The sequence below is a fragment of the Juglans regia genome, chromosome 2 (assembly GCF_001411555.2).
Source record: "Juglans regia cultivar Chandler chromosome 2, Walnut 2.0, whole genome shotgun sequence".
Taxonomy (NCBI): Eukaryota; Viridiplantae; Streptophyta; class Magnoliopsida; order Fagales; family Juglandaceae; genus Juglans; species Juglans regia.
Genome location: NC_049902.1, coordinates 29,487,175 through 29,499,332, shown reverse-complemented (window position 1 = coordinate 29,499,332; position 12,158 = coordinate 29,487,175). Strand labels below are relative to the sequence as shown.

Sequence of the window (12,158 nt, the reverse complement as noted above, 5' to 3'; positions counted from 1 at the left end):
AATTTTAAAAAATTATAATGATGAGATAAGATGAATTGAGGTAGATTTTAAGAGCATTACTACACAACCTCCACCACACTCCACACTCCACACTCCACACTTTTTAAAATTTTTAAAATTTTTTTAAAATTTTTTTTTGAGTTTATTTTTTTTAAATTATTTTAAATTTTTTTATTTATTATTCATATAATAAATATTTAATAAAAAAAAATAATAAAAATTAAAAATAATATAGAGTGTGAAATGTTAAGAGGTTGTAAAGATTTTTTGAGATTTTAAACCCACACATCTCCTTAGGCATTAGAGGAGACCCGTCAACCTCGAGCCCCTCACTTCTCTACGTTGCAGGTAATTGAGTTCAATATCCAGTATGTGAAACTGCCATCAATAGAAATGATTGAGATGAGTACGGGCTCATGAAAGAAATGAGAAAAGTAGACCGTGGAGATAAGGTCCCGAATGTAAGGCAAGGAACAACATAGCCCCTTAGATTGGTTGGCACATTAAAATTACAAAAATTACAAAAGTCATAGAATATATAAATTATTAGATTTGATGGTAGAATCAAGATTTGAATTATCACTTATATCAAAAACTTATACTAGCTTAATTATTTTTATTTTATTCTTAAAAAAATGTAATGATATAAGTAATAAAAAATTAATATGAAGTGACAACAACGGAGTACTAAAACATCATAACAATGTAGCAAGTAAGGAGAACAATTGAATAATTTTATATGTAACTGTGAAATGTGTAAACGTCACGTAATCACTTTGAAAAAGAATGAGATCTACTATTAAAAAATTAAATTTTTTTTTTCACGTGAGTCTCATATTTTATTAATTTTTTTAAAAGTGATTACGCGACAGTTACACAATTCACGATTACAAATATATTTTCTCATTTCTTTCATGAGCACGTCCTCATCTCAATCATTTCTATTGATGGCAGGAGTAAAATTCTATATGCAACCGTGAAGTACATAAACGTCACGTAATTTTTTTAAAAAAGAGTGAGATTCACTATTAAAAAAAGTGTGATCTATTTATGTTAGAGTAATTCACGATTGTAAATATATTTTCTCTTTTTTTAATGATTCATTTTTTTTATAAAAGTTTTATGTACCTAGCATTACTCCAACATAAATACCTTACAAAACAAATTAAAAGGGATTGATCTCTTACGAGAAGGGACCCCCCGGGCTAACTCTTTCTTTTTAACTTGTATTAATAATAATTAACAAACTTCTCATGGGTGGTGTTGTTGATTTGTTAACTGGGATATCTTCTTCAAGAAGCCAATCACCGTAGATCATATATGGGGCCTATGAAAATATTGAGTAGATTGGGAAGAAAAGTAAAATGTCCAGAACAAAGCCAGCTGTTTGTGTTTACTACATCATTATTTTTCTTTTGTTTGAGGTTTCATAAATTTGGATAAACATTCAAAGTGCTCTACCGTACACCAGAAAATCTCTCAGCTTCGACGTGGGTTTGAATTGATAAAATGCCTACAAAGAATATGAAAATTGAGACAATCTATTCAGAATCTTTCACGTTAACTATGTTAAAAGATGATTAGTCTTTTTATTTTTTATTTTTTAAATTATAATGAATCTCACTATAAATAGTATGTTACACACTAGGCTTCTTTGTAGCAAAATTCAATTATGAAAATTAACAAACAAATGAAAGTCTGATTTATGCACTTTGGTAAGGTGATCACATGATTGCAAGTAGAGAACTACTACAGACACAAAGAGATTATACAAATTGATATAGCTTTATGAACTTATTATATCTATTTTATAATAAAAATAACTTTACAATCTGACGTACCACATCAATTTATAGATTTATTTTTATACAATCTCTTTGTGATTAAAATATTTTCCTTATAACATGGTGGATTTAGCGAGTACTACAGTAGCAGCCATATCAAATTACATGGTGGTTGCTAATATACTTTGAAATGTAATACAAGTTTTTTTTTTTGGGATTTTTGTAGCTCTCCGGCTTCATTTTTGTGCATGATATTATTTCGCGAAAGCAAGCATTATTGATTGAGGTTCATCAAGCAGGAAACAACGTAACAATTAATAAACAAGTTGTTCATGAATCAAAATTATAACAATCCACCCACAAACACTTGGGTTTAATAAAAAGGGTGCAAAGTATAGTATATGATTGTGTGTAAATTAATTTATATATATATATAATTTGGAATGCAAATTGAACAAATCAGTGATAGTCTGTGATTATAAAGTGTAATTATTCCTCATTTTGTTTTTTCAAGTCTATAATCATATCATTAATTAAAATTGCGGACCTATTCCTATATTTTCTTACAAAATCTAGAGAATCTCAACATTCAACGCTCGTACAGCAAAAGCCAGCTGTTTGTACGGTATACTTTTTTCCTCACAATCTCTTGCTTTTGACAAGTTTTCAAAATGCTCCGGAGTGTCCCATCGGAAAGTGTTGAATTTAGAAGTATCTTCAACACGGTTTTGACTTGATTTATGCTTGAAGAAAAGTACGACCCAGGAGAAAAATGACCATAGTAAAGTACATGGTTTGAATGTGTGTTTCGTACCCTAATTCATCAAACAAAGGACTTTGCCGAAATGGACAGAAGTACATAGTTTAATTGGACAAAATCAAATTATCTTATTTTATTTTATATAATTATTATAATTTTTTTAAGTTTTCACTTGAAATATAATAAATATTTTAAAATTTTAAAATAAAAATTATATTAAAAAAATATATTATAACAATATTTTATTTAACTTTTAACCAAAACATTTGAATACATCTTATTTTAACTGCGTAACCAAACGAGATCGAAATGTTTGGATTTAAAGTTCATCACAATTCATCTCATCTTATTATTATAATTTTCACAAATTTTCAAGCAAAATATATTAAACAATTTAATTTTTTTAAAATCTTGAAATAAAAATAATATTCTAATTGTAAGGAGAGTAATCCCCGGGGTCGAGCCGATCCATGAGGCCCGAAGAGTCCCGAAGTCCAAGGAAAAGGGTTGGGCTGGGCCAAGTCAGCCCAGGAGGGGGAGCGACCGGGCAAAGTAGGCCAATAAGAGGACGAAAGGCAGGACTGTCTGACGCCACTACTAGCCGACATTCAAGGACATCCTCTGTTCTTGAACCCTGGCATTCGAATAGGTCATAGGGATGGACGTACTTGATCGGAACCATGCCGCATTTAATGGGACGGAGACGGGCATGCCACGATGCATTTAATGCATCCTAGGGCTCGGCACACAACAACATGCCTCCTGGGGTGTTAGTGACAGTAGCAATCAGGTTTGGCAGAACTATTGCACAACAGGGAGTTGGCAGGGACACTCGACCATAGTATGGAGCGTCACACCCTCCACCTCCACCTCCACCTCGGGGACCACCCTGGTTAGGTAAATACCCCTTCCCTCAACCAGGGCAAGGGTTCAGACTCATTCATACTTCAACAAACACTCTTTTTGATTGAATATTTCTCTCTTTCACTCTATCCCAACAACTGACATAGGCATCATAGGTACCACGGCACCCCAAGCCCCCCATTCTCTATCTCAACAGGATCTAGACCAAGCCCAGCAGTGTGGAGTTGCTTAGGCCATGAAACACGACATCAACAGTGGCGCCTTCTGTGGGACCCTTTATTTTCTATAGCAGCGTGTTCTTCGCATGCCGGTAACAATGTGCTCCCAAGCCTCGGGTCGTGAAGAAGAACAACCTGAAGCAATGGAAGCAAGAGCCAACAAACAAGCTGAAATGATGCGGAAGCTGATGGAGGAGGTGACGACTCTCCATCAGGAGAATGCCTCCCTGCGAAGGACTAACGGGGAACTAGAGGGAGGTGAGCACAACCACCACTATGAGTCACGTCGAGCCCCTGAGGTAATGGCAACCGAAGAAAAGCGGCGTAGGATGCACCTCGAGCTCCTTGAACTTGGGGACAAATACGCCGAGATGGCTAAGAGATTGGCACAACGTCCACAATGGACCAGCTGCTCACGAGTACGAACCTACCATATAGTGCTGAGGTTATGGTGGTCTCTCTTATGCCAAGATTCAAAGTTCTGCAGATAGATGTGTACAACAAATCCACGAATCCCTTGGAATATTTGGAAACATTCAAAGCTCATATGACCCTGCATGGGTTTTTGGGGGTAGTCGCGTGCAGGGCATTTCCTCTCACTTTGAAGGGAATGATGAGAGCATGGTTTGGGTCATTGCCGCTCGGTACCATCGACTACTTCGTCGAGCTGGCTTGACTCTTCCTAACACAGTTTATGGCAAGCAGGAAAATGAGGCGTCTTGCTGCCTACCTCTTGACTGTGAAGCAATGGGACTATGAAAGTTTAAAATCATACATCTCTTGGTTCAATATAAAGCGCATGACAATAGACGACTAGGATGAAAAAATCACTTCAGCGACTTTGCTAGGGGGTCTGGTCCCGTAACCCTTTTTATAACAGAGATCGAGCGGAAAACCCCCACTTCATTGAAGGAGTTCATGGACCGAGTCGACAGTTTCATCAACTTTGAAGACATGCTTCGGGCGCTGACGACTCCTCAGAAGATAAAGCTAGAATGAGCGGACAAGAGAACCATCGTCCAGAGCAGTAGTGTTAGCCAGGAAGGTAATAGGAAGAAGGCATGCGAGACCAAGCGCAAGGAAGAATAGCTTGCTCACGGGCGGGCGGGACAACGCATGCACTCCAACATGGCGTGGAGGCCAAAAGAAACCCAAGCCCGTAGGGAGAACAACAACAGGCCTGACCCGCCCTAAGTGTTGCACCTACCACTGCATTGACAGCCTCCGAATAGAAGATTGCTTCACCAAAAAATGAAAATTGAAAGAATGGAAAGCTCTACTAGACCAGCTGGGTGACGAGCGACGCGACCATAAAAGAGTGAAAGTCCAACAAGGCAGAGGGCTGCCAGTAAGCCGCATCGAAGGAGCCTGGCTAGAGAAAACAATCCTGTGAGTGAAATCCAAACAATCGCATGAGGATACGTCGGAAGAGGGACCACCTTCTTAGCACAGAGGGCTAGAGTTGTACAAGAAACCGTAAAACCGGTCGGGATCGACTCATACTAGCTGCCGGAGCTCGGAACCGACGTGGAACCGGTCGACCGACGGTTTAATTTAGCCAAAACAGATGTCCAGCGGTTCAGTCCCAGTTTGAGCCTGGACCTGACCGCTGAACAGACCAATAATTTAAATGTTTTTTTTTAAATTAATGAAACGACACCGAAGATGCTGACGAATCGATTGGAGTTACGCCGAGACTAATGTCGATGATTTTCTCCCCTTTCACCGACCGATTTCGGTCGAAATTTACATTATTTCAAGGTATTGGTACGATTTCGATTTTGGACAAAAATTGCACCGATACTTTCGATTTTAACTCCTACGGAGGGTCCAAGTCAGAAGGGCCAAGTACGAAGAAGTGTTCACCACCAACAAGATAGTCTCGAGCACTAGAGCCACTCAGGGGACAATCATAACTTTAAGCGAATTAAAAAAATCAGCTATAGCATGTGATTAGAAAGTGTAATTAATCCTCATTTTGTTTTTACAAGTCTATAATCATATCATTAATTAAAATTACGGACCTATTCCTCTATTTTCTTACAAGATATAGAGAATCTCAACGTTCAACACTCATGTACAGCAAAAGCCAGCTGTTTGTAAGGTGTACTTTTTTCCTCCCAATCTCTAAGAAATTATTATTTCTTATAACTATGGTCGGTAAGTGAAGTTCACCGCTATTTATTATTATTATTTATAATTTATTTATTATTATTCACCGACTATCCATCATCATCCAAACCAAATCCTTCATCTCTCGCTTTTAACAAGTTCTCAAAATGCTCCGGAGTTTCCCATCGGAAAGTTGAATTTAGAAGTATCTTCAAAGTTAATCACAATTAATCTTATTTTATTTCATTTAATTATTACAAATTTTATAAATTTTTAAACAAAATATAATAAATAATTAAACTTTTTTAAATAATAAAATAAAATTAATATTAAAAAATAATATTTTAACAATATTTTATTTAATTTTTAATTTTCTCTTATTTAATTTCATTTCATTTAACTATCCAAGCTTTTCTAATCAGATAGAGGATGCACCCTGCTGCTGTAAATGCTGCAAGACTGCTACCTATGCAAATAAATACAAATATAAAATAATTTAATATTATACTAAGAAATGATAAAGTTTTTTTAATAATAAAAGCTTGCTGGATTAAGTAGTTAGTTGGTCATTTTTAAATGTAATATTTTGAAAACACTGCTATTTTTATTAAAAATCAAATTTCTAAATTTATATTAGACAATTTGATTCAAGTTAAAATATTACGACATAGAGATCCGTCTTTCCGATGAAAAATTCAAAAATTACTTTTATTATACAAAACAATTAACAAATTGATATGTTTTAAACGTTGTTCTCGTCTTGAAATTTTTAATTTCCAACCGAATTATTTTATAAATTTTAAATTTAAGAATTTAAATGCAACGATTTAAAATGTGTCGTGTTAATAAGTGAGAATGTTAAATTTTAAGTGAAGAATAATATTTCTAGTTTTAATTATTTATTATTTAAACGTATGAAAATAGTGATAATAACAAAAAAGTGTAGATTTAAAACTATATAAAAAAAACGGTTAGACAGAGCACATGTCAATCCAACGTTTGGAGGGAACAGATTGCTTGCGCATTTTGATTTGAGCAAGTAGTGAAGAACACATACACCTTCCAGGGGTCTCGATATGGCGGGAAAATGTCCCTATAGTCCTCGCCACAAAAAAACCCTAACCCTTCTATCTCAGCCAGCATAATCTCTCTCTTTCCCTCTCTCTCTGAAACGCCCTCCTCTAGTTCAGTCTCATCGACCTGTGATTACCCCAGAGAATGTCTCATCCACGGCATCAGGTGTGTTTCTTCGAAATTCCCGTTTCGTCCAATCTAGGGTTTTCTTTCCAAGAGCACCCAAAATTACACATTTTTCACAATTTATTCACTAATACTGGTTCCCTTCGTTCTCAGTGAATCGCAGGTACGAAGCTACACAAGTGGTTACCAACGAGTTGCAGATTCTGCCTAAGATATATTTAGTTTGGGGATAAAATGTCTGATGCGTTTGAAGATGAAGCCGAGCAAACCGTTTCGATCCAGGAGTACCTCAAAGGCGTAGAGGAACAGGAGCTGGTCCGCTTCTTTCTTGTACATAATCTAGTTTGCTGTTTTGTTTATAGTTGTATAGGACTTTTACTCTTTTGGTTGCCGTAGAAATGATGAAAAGATGTTATACTAGGATTGCAAATTAAGTTTTTTGTGCTGTTTTAGTTTTGCATCAAACTTTTAATGGCTAAGGCAGCTAAAATTGTTAGTACGAGGAAGAGTTGAGTGGGTTTTTTGTCGAAAACCAAAAAAAAAAAACTTTAATTCAAGTTATCATCTCTTCGAATAGTACCTTACTCCTAGACACCAGCGTTTAAGCTTTTTAATCTTGTTAGTCAGCTTGAACATGTCTGTAAATTATGAAAGGTACTTTTTAAAATTAATCTTCTGACTTATCTTTCGTGACTGAAAACTTGATTTTCTCGATGATGATTTCGAGTGTAACAACAATCACATAGTTCCTCATTATTTACACATCTATCCTTGGTGCTGAACCTTCTTCCGAGGGCTAATTTAGTTATTCTCTTGGTGGAACGTTTTGCCTGCTAGCATAAAGGAACGCAAATGTTGTTTGTGGAAACAATCGTGTACCTGAAAAGATAACCAAAGAATGTATTTGCCTCTTAACTTAAACTTCTCAGTCTCTGAACCATTTTTCTTCATGGATGGATCATCAAACTTCAGGTGGCTTCTGCTGGGAGTATATATCTGACTGAATCTACAAGGTTGAAAAAAATCATTAATTTATTCCATCTAATTCACCAGTAGGTAACTTAAATTGTCTACCATGCCTCATGATGGGGTCCACGTTCACTTCAGCTCACATTTTCATCTCATGTACCTTTGTTTTGCTGTTTCATCCTTTTTCGTAGTTAGAATGTCCTCTATTTTGAATGTAGATTGCATTCGTTCCTTTCTATAATAAGACATAATGTCTATTAAACATACATCTACTTTGTGCATACAAAGAAGATTTGGTTTCTGATCCTTACGATATTTAAATCATTTCAGTTCATTACATATGGAACTTTTAACAAATTCATATTGGGCCACAGGTTTTATTGGAAATCCAAGTTTTTATCCCCTCTTTCTATCCCAGTCACCCCTCCTCTTATGTTATAAAATTCTGTTGTCTATTCATTGACTTTCATTAATCTATATTTCTTACCTATAAAAACAACCTAATATACAATATTATACAATTTATGGGGTTAGACTAATGGGTTATTTGTCTTTCATTAATTTGTGGCACATAGGAAGCAGACCTGGTTTTGGGAGGAGATGAGGGCAAGGAATGCACTTATATTAATGGTTATATGAAGAGGCAGGCAATTTTTTCATGTCTAACTTGTACCCCAGATGGAAATGCCGGAGTTTGCACAGCCTGCTCCTTGTCTTGCCATGATGGCCATGAGGTATTCCCACTCCAATTATTTTCAGCGTAGAGAGTTTATTTATTTATTTATAAGGGGAGAGATTTAACTTTCAAGTAAATGCTCAACTCTTGACTACTAGGCATTGGATTTTCATATGGATATGGTTTCAATCTTCGTGATGTTTTGAGAGCTGGAATTTACATTGGAAATTAGAGTCTCTCTGCTCCTCTCAGGGATTTAATGTTAACTGCTTTCTTAATCTTCTAGAAGCATGGATGCATTACGTTTGTCTGACATACATTTCCAGCCTTAATTTTTGTTTTCTACACTAGGTTGTTAGTTTGGATCGGTTGCTTGGGTGGATTACAAATTCATTATCAGATCATGGAAATGATCTCTATTATGCTAGGAACTCATATCTTCATTATGCCTGCTGCAGATAGTTGTTTATTTTCATTTAAACTTGTATATCCAATTTAGCAATCCTGTAAAGCTTTTCTCCAAGGATACTTTACCTTGTCTATATGCTTATGCCAATTTGTGGTTTCTATTGTTCTACTGGAACTAGATTGTGGAGCTTTGGACCAAGAGAAACTTTAGGTGTGACTGTGGAAATTCAAAATTTGGGGAGTTCTTCTGCAAACTTTTCCCAAATAAAGACATTGAGAATGCCGAGAACTCGTATAATCATAACTTCAGAGGTTCATACTGCACATGCAGTAGGCCCTATCCTGATCCTGATGTTGAAGAGCAAGTAGAAATGATACAGTGCTGTATATGTGAGGACTGGTTTCACGAGGAGCATCTTGGTCTTGAATCTTCTGATGAGGTTGGTAGCTTGTGCTTTCACAATGGCTCTCAATTCTTTTTTTAATTCTTTGTTCTGTATTCTCCTTACTTTTGATGCAATTGGTCATGGAAATAATACTATATGTTGCTCTAATGATACAAGTCCCGAGTCTTGCTGTCCAATTGAGCGACTGATTCTTGCATGTGAGTAGCTAAATTAGCATTGATGGGTTTGGATAGAGAAACTGATGAGTCACTTCATTAACTTTTATATTAATATACTATCTGCTTGAGTTGACTGGCCGGGAACTAAGAGCCAATCTATGTTTTTGGGGCTCACCATCTGCCTTGTGTATTTTTTTTTTTTTCGTTGAGAAATGGTGTTACTGCAGTAGCTCTACCTTCAAGCTGTCCTGTAGGAATTGGCCCTACCCAACGCCAAAAAAAATAAAACAATAAATAATGGTTAAGCCATGTGATTTAAGGTCATAGCTCTTCAGTTGAGAGGGTTCTTTAATTGATACTGTTCTGGAACCTTAAGTCTCTGACCTCAACCATGATAAAAGTAAATCTTATTAGTATATTAATGCTTTTTTTTTTTTTTTTTGCAAGTAACAAAGTTTTTATTAAAACCTACAAAAGGCAGAGCCCAGTTGCACTATTTGTATATCAATATTGTATTTTATCATTCATAAATCCTATTGATCACTTATAGAGTATCTGCTATAGTTGCATCCCTCTCTTTTTCATGTACGCTTTGTCTGTAAAAACCAAGATTAAAGGAACGTTGTTTCTCAAGCTTTTGTGTTAAAATTGCAAGTTACATGAGACCATGAGTTTTATCTTTTATTTGTTCTTGCCATCCTTGAATAAAGGATTAACGGAATGGAAGCATTCACCTAATTTTCTTCGACTGTCATTTATTTAATACTTCATCTCGTACGTGTGTGCAATTGTATGCGGAAGCTGAAAATTTGGTATCTGCATTTTATTCATTATTGTATATGTGAACTTTTAACATTATTCTACTTCTTTTTCTGTTTAAGTGGTTTGTTTGTTTAAAGATTTCTAAGCATGACTTCTCTCTGAGTCACTCCAAAGCCTATTGTTAGTGATTTGAAAATAAGCTACAAGTTGATAACTAGTGTTTACCTAAATTGGCATAATTTTCTTCTCATGCAAATTATCATTATTGAATTCCCTGGTGCTGTGCATATCTTTCTACCCTACTGCAGGTTCCAAGAGATGAGGAAGGTGAACCTCTGTACGAGGATTTCATATGTAGGGCCTGCTCAACCAGCTTTTCATTTCTGGGGTCATATCCTCAGTCCATCTGGGCGGCGGGCAGACAATGTGATGCCACCGTTGATACTAATAAGGATAAGAATGTGTTGGAAGATACATCGTCAGCTGGTGGATCTGGAAAACTAAAGAATGATGTTGATGCCCGTAATAATCCTGAAGTTGATCATACCAAATCGGATTCTGAGTTTGCATGTGATGGGGATGGTATGTCTCTTGGAGAAAATTCTCAGAATAATGTGGGTTCTGATCAATGTGTAAAAACTAGCAGTCCTTTGACTACTTGTGTTCTTGGAGTAAACCCGGAGAACGCATCCCCTGCTCTGGAGAATAAACCACTGTTTCTTTCCAAAAGCTGGCGTGATGTCCTCTGCAGATGTGAAAAATGCTTGGTTATTTACACCCAGAAGCGTATTGCTTTTCTGCTTGACAAGGAGGACTCTATTGCAGAGTATGAGAAAATGGCAACACTGAAGAGGACAGAAAAGTTACAGGAACGGGAGGGTGCTGAGCTAAGTTTATTCAACAATCTCGGTCATATAGAAAAAATGGAGATTCTAAATGGCATAGCTGATATGAAGAATGAGATCCATGGTTTCCTGGTATGTTCTTAAATCTGTGACTTAATGGGTCCCACTTTTATCACTTCCGGTACTGGCAGGGGCAATTACCATGTTATTAACCGATCGAAGCTACAGTACAACCTTTTTTGAAGCAGAATGGGGCATGGGGAAGGCATGGAATTTGGCCTTTTGTTCGTTCCACTTTTCTTTTAGGGTAACAGTGCTTACACTTTATTATTTCATCTCTCTTCTCTATCTCTTTCCTTCGCAGGAGTCCTTCGACTCAACAAAGCCAATCACAGCCGCTGATGTACACCAGGTGTTTGAGAATCTAGCAAAGAAGCGCCGCCGCCTCGACTGAGTTTCTGTTGTCGAGAATTTGCTACAGTTGAATGCATGTGTAACTGTTGGGCTTCCGCGTTGACAGCGGAGACATCCATGTTAAAAAACAATCACAAAACATGCATGACATGGTTTTCGGCTGCTCTTTTAAGTTAGAATAAACTTACCAAACATCAACTGCTTTGCCTTGTAAATTTATTTGCTTATGCACTTCTAAACTTAATTGGGATGTTTGCCAGCACTACTTTAGAACTTGCTTTTGTGTATGCTCTACTCGTTCTCTTTTTTCTATTTTCTCCGCCCCTCCCCTTGTAGTACATCTTATGGTGAAAATGGTTTGCTTTCTTTTCCACAAGTGGCATTCAATCTAATGTCACTTCTATTAATTCTAACTTCATCAACAATATTAATTATCAAGAAGAATGTAGGTGGTCAAGGCTCCGTAGGACCAAATTATGGACACCGAGGATTGGAGGGACCCAATTGCAGCCCCGATTCTCTCCAAGAATTGTCGAATGTATTTGTCTCTCTAGCTGTTGGCAATAGCAATAAGCCCACCC

The 12,158-nt window shown here is 36.4% G+C and overlaps 1 protein-coding gene across 1 annotated transcript; it reads left to right on the top strand.

Moving 5' to 3' along the window:
- The first annotated feature begins 6,741 nt into the window (after positions 1 to 6,741).
- LOC108987156 (putative E3 ubiquitin-protein ligase UBR7) lies at positions 6,742 to 11,842 on the top strand. Its single transcript, XM_018960024.2, has 6 exons — positions 6,742 to 6,977; positions 7,092 to 7,253; positions 8,483 to 8,641; positions 9,171 to 9,431; positions 10,627 to 11,295; positions 11,528 to 11,842. Exons 2-6 carry the CDS (start codon positions 7,173 to 7,175, stop codon positions 11,615 to 11,617), a joined length of 1,260 nt encoding a protein of 419 aa, XP_018815569.2. The 5' UTR covers positions 6,742 to 6,977; positions 7,092 to 7,172; the 3' UTR covers positions 11,618 to 11,842.
- The last annotated feature ends 316 nt before the right edge of the window (positions 11,843 to 12,158 follow it).

Excerpts from the sequence above, each read along its gene's own strand:
- LOC108987156 (XM_018960024.2), top strand. The coding sequence starts at position 7,173 with ATGTCTGATGCGTTTGAAGATGAAGCCGAGCAAACCGTTTCGATCCAG. Across the intron at positions 7,254-8,482 it reads GCGTAGAGGAACAGGAGCTG|GAAGCAGACCTGGTTTTGGG; the intron begins GTCCGCTTCTTT and ends TGTGGCACATAG. Across the intron at positions 8,642-9,170 it reads CTTGCCATGATGGCCATGAG|ATTGTGGAGCTTTGGACCAA; the intron begins GTATTCCCACTC and ends TACTGGAACTAG.